Below are 10,038 nucleotides of genomic sequence, written 5' to 3' on the forward strand. Positions count from 1 at the left end.
ACTTTAGACAAAGGGTTTCTACTAAAATATAAGATCAAATATAAGATAGTTTTTTTAATGTTTTATTGAGATGTTTAAACATTTTTGGGCTCTACATTTAGTAACTATACTTCAATATGTGAGTTATATAGTTATATAGTTTTGATCAATATATTACTATATACTATATAATTATTGGTTCACACTAAAGTGTGAAATGTGAAAATTGTAAGGATCAAGCAAACCATCCAGAAATGGCAGACAAAAGGAGTTATCCAGAAACAAGCTTAGTCAGAACTCTTGAAATTTGGTCAGAATACTGTAACTCCCAGGATCAGGCAGCAAAGGCACAAGTATCATACAGGCACAATCTGGCAGAGAACAGAAAAATAGGAAGGGTATAAACAGCATAGATAACAGGGAAATGAACAAGAAACACGAGGAGCTGGTTAGATGTCAATAATTTGCAGGTGAGAGGCTGGGTGAGTTAAGCAAGATGTGGAGGAACAGGAGTTGGGAAAACACATGGCACCTTTAAAAAAAAAAAAGTGTGCTCACACACAGAACAGAGCATGTTATGCATGAGTCCTGACAGTATCCTCGCCCACAGGAATACCTCCCAAATGGCATTCTGATTACAGGAAGAGGATGCTGGCAATTCAAGTATCAGATGATGGAACAATCCAGGGTATCCCGCACAACACCTCTTCTGTGGACCATAAACCTCCCAGCAACACATTGGAACCCCCACCCATGTCGTCAGGCATCCAGCAAGTATCTAATTGCATATCTAAGAGCTCCAACAAAGAGTCGTAGTGGAGGAGAGGCTGACAGCAGGTCAGAGAGGTCATCAGTGAACGGTTTCAAAGGGGACTCATGGAATACAGGATGGACATGGTGGAGGAAGAGGGGGAGCTTGAAGTGAACCACAGAAGGACTGATGATCTTTGAGATGGAAAAAGGACAGGTACTCCAAGTTAACTTACGGGAAAGGCTTCCAGGTAGACGGCCAGACATTCTGACTAAAGAGGTAATGAGCAGACTTAGTCCATTGCCAGTCAACCACCATCATAACCTGTTAGCCTGATTGAAGCAGGGCAGCAAATGTTCACCTCCAGTTACAATATGTTGACTGCGATAGATGAAAGTTTGGACATATGGGACCCTGGCCTCCTGAGAAGGGAAAAGGGGAGGTTGGTAACACAGACAGCACTCAAACTGAGACGACTAAAAAGGAATTATGGGCATATTCTGCCCAGGCCAAATGCTTCAGAAGGACGGGCAGGCATCAGCGAAGCGACTGTCACCTTTCGCCAGTGGAGGCCACTAAAAGCGCTACACAGAGGTGGAAGGTGAAAAGCACATTTCTTTGATGGAAAGCACATTTTACTGCCATGAGGACTAGTTGGTTCTCCAGGAGATTTGCACATCTGACATGTTGCACATGCTCCTGGGCAGACTTGGAAAAGATCAGGACATCATAAAAGTAGAAAAAAAAAAGAAAAAAAAAAAGATTGATCACATAAAACATCATTCAGCAGATTCTGGAAGACTATAGGGGATTAGTAAGCCAAAAGAGGATCATCAGGTACTTGAAGTGACCTGTGGGGGTGTTGAATGCAGTCTTCCATTCATTGTTCTTTCTAATGTGCACCAGGTGGTAAAAGTTTCAAATGTCCAGCTTTGTGAAGATGGTTGCCTATTTCAAGAGCTCAAAAGCCAACAACATGAGATGTAGTGGGTAGCGGTTATTAACCATGATGTAATTAAGGCCCCTGAAATCAATACAGGAACACAGTTGTACCTATTGCTGTTGTACTTATTTATGGCCTCAGCCTCTGAGGCAGATGGAAAATATAAACAGCCACAAGGAGGTGTACTGCCTGGCAGCAGGTTGATGACACAGTTGCATGAGTGATGTAGTGGCAGAAAGGTAGTGCAAGACATACTGAAAAGTCACCACGTCATGGTATTCAGGAGGCACAGAAGAAAGATCAAGGTACTCATCCTGGGCCACAGAGAGAAGAAGCCCTGGGTACTGGCCAGACAAGGGACAATGAGTACTCCAGCCTTAACCAGTTCAGCCAATCATAACAGTGGCCATTTACAATTAATTATTTTTTTCTTGCAATTTGGAATGCACAATTCCTACTACTAAGTAGGTCGTCATGATGGCGCGGTTACTCACCTCAATCTTTGTGGCGGAGTTGCCTCCGCTTCAGAGACTGTCAATCTGTATATTTTATGTGGCTCGCTGTGCATGACACCATGGAGAGTCTCAGCACGTGCTACTTTACGCAATCCACGCACAATTTACCATGCTCCCCATTGAGAGCGAGAACCCCTTATCGCGACCACAGGGAGGTTACCCCATGTGACTCTACTCTCCCTAGCAACCGGGCCAATTTGGTTGCTTAGGAGACCTGGCTGGAGTCACTCAGTATGCTCTGGATTCGAACTCGTGACTCCAGGGGTGGTAATCAGCATCAATACTCGCTGAGCTACCCAGGCCCTACATTGAATTCTTAAAGGGTAAGAGAGCCCAAAACAGAGAATTTCAGACATACAGCCAAAGGCAGGGTGGAAAATGATCATATTTGACAAAATTATGATTTAGTGAATTATGGTGCAAATAAACTTTACTAAAATCATAAGTGAACCACAGACAAATTAATAATAATAATTATAAAAATAAATAAAAACATATTTTATGAGTATTTCATGACCCCTTTCAACAGAATATTCAGACCAGTTTATATGTAGATTACCCAAACTATTGTTGCCCTAGGATCACAGAAACCTGAGGAGAGTCAAACAGACAAAAATGATCCCCTTTCTGTGGTTTCCAGACAGCTAAAAACTCTGCTGGTGATTCTTTGATCATTAAGTGCATTGGCAACCAGTGGAGACTGAAGATCAGGCAGACCCCACTGACTGGCCAGAGAGACATTGATAAAGTTCTCATCAGAGTCAATAAGAAGAGACAGGGGTGTTGTTAAAGTCCCCACAACAGAGTAGCAGACAGCAGGGTATGGAAAACAGGGGTGTTGTTAATGTGAGTAACACTTACCAGTACTCTCCAGTCTGCTGACAAGAAATTCCTTTTACGGGACAGGACAATTGACCTGGCTTACCAGAGTAGAGCTTAAACTTTGAACTGATTCTGCAATACCTCCCTTCTGTACTGATGCATTGGCACATATGTGGGTGGAGATGGTTCAGAAAAGTCCTGATTCAATCCATTAGAGGTGGCAAGGGTGAATAACTCAATGGCATAATCTGAGATGCATCTCCGTCCCTGTCAGATAAGGAGAAGATGTTGGGTTGCCTCTGGCCCATGAATGGAGCGATCAAACACTGTATAGGTGTTACAAAAGCTACAGTTGGTCTCCCACACTGCTGGCCCCCTCAGCAGCATTGTGATGTAAGCAATTCTGGAGCACTCTAAGGAGATGGTGGGCGGCTGGTGTTCAAATACCAGAAGGCAAGTTTCAACACACTAAAAGGATCATTGGCAAGAGGCACTGGGGAGGCGGAAAAGGTTCCTGGGTTGGATGAATGGGTGGGACAGGCTTAGGTGGGTTAATAAGATGCACATGGGGGGCTTGAGCTTGTTGGAGCTGCTGGATCTCGGTGGTGAAGTCTGACACATGGCCAATCGTCTCCAAACACCAACTGACCAATTTACCCCTAATAACTCTCAGGACAAGGCAAGAAAGGCACAAGTATGACACTGGCACAATCTGTCAAAGAACAGAAAAAACAGTATGGATATAAATAACGGACATAACAAGGAAAAAATTTAACCAGAAACCAGTGGAGCTGGTTAGATGTGTGACGGAATGAGGCGCAGCTGAGACTGAAACAGTGCGCTTTCCAACAAGAGACAGATTTCTCCCCCATGCATGCACTTTGGTGTGCTTGCAGGTCCAGGAACAGAGTTGGTATGGAATCCCAGTGCAAATTTAAAAATGGCATTTGGGCATGCTCTCTGGATCACTGATGCAAATTAGATGTGTCGCCGGATCTGCAGCTCGCGTCGCAGCTATAGAGATAGGATGCCAGGATGCCATGCCTATCACTCACCGCGGCTTTGTGAAGCCGAGCCACTTCAGAGAATCTGTCACCCCTAACTAGGAGGGGAATGAGTGCAAACCCCTCTCTTCACTTCCTAAACTACATTGAGCCCCAAAGTACCACAAGGACACCAGACTTATTTATTCAGCTTTTCAATGTTTATGTTAATTACTGTTTAAAAAAAATGCCTCTCTGAGGCCTGATGCCACACCCCCTGTCTCTGTCTCTTGCTCACCCTGCCACAGTGGTGGAGAATGTGGGCAGAGGTTGAGCGGAGACTAAGCAGTTAGGAAATAGTGCTGACATCATGCCCTCTTGCTTGTCGGTCTTCTGGAAATCCTGGAGTGGGATGGAGAATCCATGTAGATGGCCTCCAAATTGCTAAAAGGGTAAGTGTTACACTTAAATTGCCATTTACCCTACGGTTGGCTGAGGCTGTCATTTTTAACCCATGCTTCTCTGTCCTGGCCCTGGTGAAAGCAGGAGCAAGAGCTGGCCAGGATTGGTATCCCTGACATGCCCAATTGGACCACATATCCAAAATAAGGATGTAGCAGTCTCTTGTGAGTGACTGAGATGGAAGTATCTCTGGCTCTGGACCCCATTTCAGGATAGAAGTGCAAGAGGAGATGTGACTGATATGACGCTTGGGAGGGGGTATGACAGAAAGACCTCCTCCCTTGATGTTATTGATGCTCTGTCCCTTCAATCAGCCAAGTCACTCTTCCTAGGCTTTTGACGGGAGTGGGCAGAAGAGAAGAGGGTCCCACATGAGCAATTCTCAGCTGGCCACGTTTGATCAGCACGCATCCCAGTGGATATGTCAGGATATCGAGTCCCCATGCCCCCACTCACTGCAGCTTTAGGAAGCTGAGCCACTCCAGAGAAACAGTCGCCCCTCATGCCCCAGGATGGAAGCACATGTGGCCACCAGACCCGTCCTTTTTACCTGGACCAAACCCCTCTCTTCACTTCCCATCCTACATAAACCCCCAATGCACCATTAGCCCCAATGCACTTTTTGTTTGACCATTTCCCCCATGGACACTTTATTTCCCTTTTCAATGTTTACGTTCATTATTTTTTTTTTATATAAACACCTTTCCGAGGCCTGATGCCACACCCACTGTGTCTGTCTCTTGTTCACCCACCACAGATGTAAATGATTTGCAGGTGATTGGCTGGGTGGCTTAAGCAGGAGGTGGAGAAAAAGGCAGAGTTGGGAGAACACATGACACCTGAAAATGAAAACAAAAGCCATGTGCTCACACACACATACAGAATAGAAGAGAGCATCTTAGGCTGGAGTCCTGACACAGAATAGTAATAATTAAGAGTGAGTTTCGGTGTTCAAAATTCTGACCGGTTATGTGTGTCTATCTGATTGTGATAAGATTATAACATTAGATCAAAAAAACTGGAATGTCTATACTTAACATTTGCTGTCTGTTCATGTTTTTGCAGATCTTTGCATTCTCTGTCCAGACACTCAGTAGAGGTTGAGTTTCCTCACCTATATGCTGCAGGCTGCAATCTGAGAGACGTGTGTTCAGACTGCACCAAGTTTGTGGCTGATGTAATTTCCTCTAGTCGCAGGAGTCTGGACATCATCAACAACACACCGAAACGAGATAAACGGACCTCCTCAAAATACCCACAATCTCACAACACATCACAACCTCACAACACATCACAACCCCACAACACATCACAGCCGCACGCTTTCAAGAGAATGTTCAAATGAATGTATTGACTGATTTCTGAATCCATGAGTTTACTCCACATGGGATGGTTTTGCTAGAAAATGTTACACAAGCTCCACATGCCTCCAGCTAGCAAATTTTCCTTGCAAATAAAATAGTTAGAGTTAATAATGGCAATGTTTAAAGGCTTGTGGTAAAGAAAGACAATCTTTTTGCATCTGTTTCTTTATATTAACATGAAAATAATAATAAATTATATAATAACTGAAGACTGTCCATGCTTTAGATACATCCTTACACATCAAGAAATGCTTCTCTATCATATCTAATAGCAAATGTATTTTTATCCTTAGGGACTGAAAGTATTTAGCACCTGTGTGTGATGGAATTACATCTGAGATTGGCTGATCTATGAAAATTCAGGTCAGAATGGAGCTGAGAGTATCTTATTTCCAATAGAAAAATGAAGCGGCCTTTTGATGTACAGCTCAAGAAGCTAATGTTAAATTCACTGTTATTTTGTAAGGACTGCAAGCTTGCAATAAAATAAATATTGAAAAAACAACCAAACAACAACAGTCCAATATGTGTTTGTTCCTCTTCTATAGTAGCATCATGGAATACACACATGGGCCATATGTGTATTACACATACTGTGACTATATGTTATGTTATTAAAGACTATACGGATGAATTTTTTTTCCAGTTTATTTTTCAAAAGTAAGAAATTATATTTTGCACAAAAAATGAAGCCTATTTTTTAAACCATTCAAATTGTTGTTACATTGTTTGTGTGAAATAAGAACCCCTCCCCCCATCCTTACTGTTATGCAAAAAAATCTAATTCTCATTACTGTAACCCATCCATTCATGTGTAGGTTCTACTGGTTGTTTAGATCAGTGTTACTATCAGAAATCATTAATAATTATTTCTTTAGTTATTAATTAATATATATATATATATATATATATATATATATATTAAATAATAGAATCTAACTCATTAAAACCTCACATGGGGCACCAATTATTATGTAGTGTGCTACGTTCAGGAGCGGGTTTGGTTATTAGTAATAATTAATAATTAAAGATAATTATCAATTATTAAGTCAATAGAACAATGATTTGAATCAATGTTAGCTCTTTTAATCCTTCACATCAACAATCAAAGATAACCATCAAATTCAATAGAATATTAATTATCAAAGATAATCATTAATTATTAAAATCAATGGAACATTGATTAGAATTAAGACTAGCTTATTGATCCTTCAAGTTCAACAATCATCAAAGATAATTATCAATTATCAAAATCAATAGAATATTAATAAGGATTAATATCGCCGGGGCACCACCCTGGAATCAGGGACTAATAGCCAGACAGTATAACAGTCTCAATATTAGATTGTTCTCTTAAGAAAATCGACATTCAAAAGGAAACAATGAATGTTTGAATCCGAGCACTGACATCCCCTGCCGGCATTTGACACAGGTGTATGCAAAACAAACCAAAACACTTCTCTTTGAAATATAACAAAGTTTATTTATGCAGTAATATCAATTAATAAATCAATACAATGCAGTCAATAAACTTCTGACATCTAACTACAAACTAAACAGTGACATGATTAGATATGGTAACCAAAATAAGCCTATAACACATGAGAGGAAGGTAGGTGTGTGTGTGTGTGTGTAAGGTGTGACACGCACAAAATGGCGGACGTGACTCTCGTGGAGAGTACGTCCTGCGAGATTTCCGGCCAGAGAATATGGACATGAATGTGGGCAGAGAGAAGCCAATTAATGGCGTCTTCCCGTTTACTGCGTGTCTCCGCTTGTACGATAACTTAGGGATAAAGCTGAGCTCAATCACGAAGTTATCTACTAGCCAAAAGTTTGTGCGAGAATGTTTGTGACGGGTCGCGTGTGTGTGGTTAGTACGAGAGAGAGAGAGAGAGAGAATAAAGTGGCAGCACCAAAGCTGGTTTCACGATCGTGGGAGAGAAAGCATCTGTTAGTTTATCACTCAGAGACGCGGTGGACAGCTCGTAAACTGTCCCGCAGTCTTTGGTTCTTTAATGGATAAACTCAGTTTGCCGGTCTCACCCGCGATGGTGGAAATACACAACAGTCCGATGTAACTACAACACAGCAGATCTCATTCGTGATAACAGTACATTACAGTAATACCTTGAGTATTATTAGCAGCAATGAGCGGACTCGGTGGTCCGTAAACTGTACAAGCAATAACTTTGATACACAAGAATAACACACTATAATATTCTATCTCTGCCCAGACGTGAACCTCTTACTTGAATCACATGAGGACATAGGTAGAATGTGTGTTCATCCGTCCTTTAACTCTGACTCGGTTCTTCGAGGCTCGGGTGATGATGGGAGGACGTTTCCTCGCTCTGTCAGCGGGCGGTACGGCTGGCGGAGAAATCAGCGACGTCGACTTGATTGAAGAGAGAAGAGAAATCTTTTTCTCTTCACTTCTGCAGGCAAACGGATGAAGATGCGGATTGCTCGGCGGTCTCCTTCGGATCTGTTAGAGTGTTCGGTGGAACACAGAGTAATCTCAACTCGTCCAGTGAGATGGAGATTGTATGGCCACAGTTTCAAGTCAGATGTTACTTCCTTGTGCCATGAGGCTACACCTGAGAGCAGCGATGAGCTGTGTCTACACACGACAAGCAAAGTTGCTGGAAGCAATGCCCGGAAGGGTCTCAGAGTTATTTCTACACCCAATGACATCATGGTTGAGGGGCGTTCTGTTGTGTGCCTCATCCAATAGGAGTTGATTTCGATCCTTTAGTGAGCAAGGCTTCAAGGTTTTGGACTCCCTTTGTTTGATTTTGGCGCAGTTTTAATCAGTAAGATTTATGCCTGTGTGTGGGCCTCAGTTAGGTTTTACGACTGTGTTAGGCCTGCCTTTGTCTTCTATCTGAATACACGAGGCCCAACACATGTCAGAGAGAATGAGACTATGGGCTCTATATTTTACATGTTACAACCGTGAGCAACATCTTAACTAATTTTAGTCAGAGTGCTAATTCTAAGAGAAACTTTCATGACAGCGCAAAGCACAAATGGGCATAGGTGGTTGTGTTTGCATCTGGGTTTATGCATGCAAACTGTGGGTGTACTTCATGTTAATGAAGTGGAACAAAACGCAGTTTGCTAATTTCCTGAGAAATAGGTCCTACATTTGCTGTTTGGAGATTCTACCAGCAGGTGATAAAGTTATTATCCAAACTCTGAAAATAGACAGACAGGCAGGGGTCAATCACCAGCAATAGTAATATCCAAGGCAATCCAGAGAGGTAGTCAATAAATGGGCAAGAGGTCAGGGCAGGCGGCAGACAATCACAGGTTATATCCAGGTAAACAAAGCAGTAACAGTAGGCAGGCAGCAATGGGTCAAAACAGGGTAGACAGTCCAGGATCATACACAGGTAAGGCAGTAAACTTAGATAACGCTCAGAAATGTCAGCCAGAGCAGAACAAGACTTTGCCATGAGGGTTAAATAGCTGAGATAATGAGAAACAGGTGAGCTGGTAATCAGTGCCAGGTACGGGGATTATGGGAAATGGAGTCAAGAGAGTTAAAGTCAATACCTGGGTGATGGAGCCCTCTGGTGGTGAGCGGGAGGAACTACAGAGGTGTGATTCGTAACACCTGTAATCAGAGAAAAGGGATTACATACTGTATGTAACCTTATGTTCTCTTTCAAACATTCGTTCGGTATCTCAAAATGGGATGTCAAGTCAACCTTTATTTAAAGAGCACATTTAAAAACAACAGAAGTTGACCCAAAGTGCTTTACAGATCGAACAAACAAAATGACAGAGTGAAATAAAAACAGATTGATTTAAAGTTAAATATAAAACATAATAAAATAAATAAAAACATTTAAATACAACACCATGTATTTATCTATTTCAAACTATTCAATGATCTATTCAAAAGCTACAGAATAAAAATATGTTTTTAAAAAAGATTTAAAAATGGCTAATGATGAAGCTGACCTCACATGGAAAGGGAGACTATTCCATAGATAAGGACCTATCACAGAAAAGGCACAGTCACCCTTAGAACTATAGCGGCAACGAGGAACCCTCAACAGAAGTTGATCAGAAGACCTGAGTGCTCTGGTGGGGGAGCGAGGGTGTAGAAGTTCACTTATATATTGGGGTGTGAGACCACATAGTGCCTTATAGACAAAAATCTGAATTTTAAACTCGACCCTGAATTTCACAGGAAGCCAGTGTAGAT

General features: G+C 42.0%; 1 protein-coding gene across 3 annotated transcripts in view; it reads left to right on the forward strand.

Moving 5' to 3' along the window:
- Nucleotides 1-6,445, forward strand: part of spire2 (spire-type actin nucleation factor 2) — a 95,797-nt gene extending 89,352 nt beyond the window's left edge. For 2 of the 3 annotated variants that reach the window (XM_051692044.1, XM_051692045.1), the window contains exon 15: nucleotides 5,521-6,445. In XM_051692044.1, the coding sequence (XP_051548004.1) occupies nucleotides 5,521-5,800 (280 nt within the window). In that variant the 3' untranslated portion in view covers nucleotides 5,801-6,445. Of the gene's footprint in view, nucleotides 1-589; nucleotides 729-5,520 lie in introns of those variants that run through there. The other variant, XM_051692046.1, reaches the window with a different exon arrangement.
- The last annotated feature ends 3,593 nt before the right edge of the window (nucleotides 6,446-10,038 follow it).

Source organism: Myxocyprinus asiaticus, chromosome 48 (assembly GCF_019703515.2).
Source record: "Myxocyprinus asiaticus isolate MX2 ecotype Aquarium Trade chromosome 48, UBuf_Myxa_2, whole genome shotgun sequence".
Taxonomy (NCBI): domain Eukaryota; kingdom Metazoa; phylum Chordata; class Actinopteri; order Cypriniformes; family Catostomidae; genus Myxocyprinus; species Myxocyprinus asiaticus.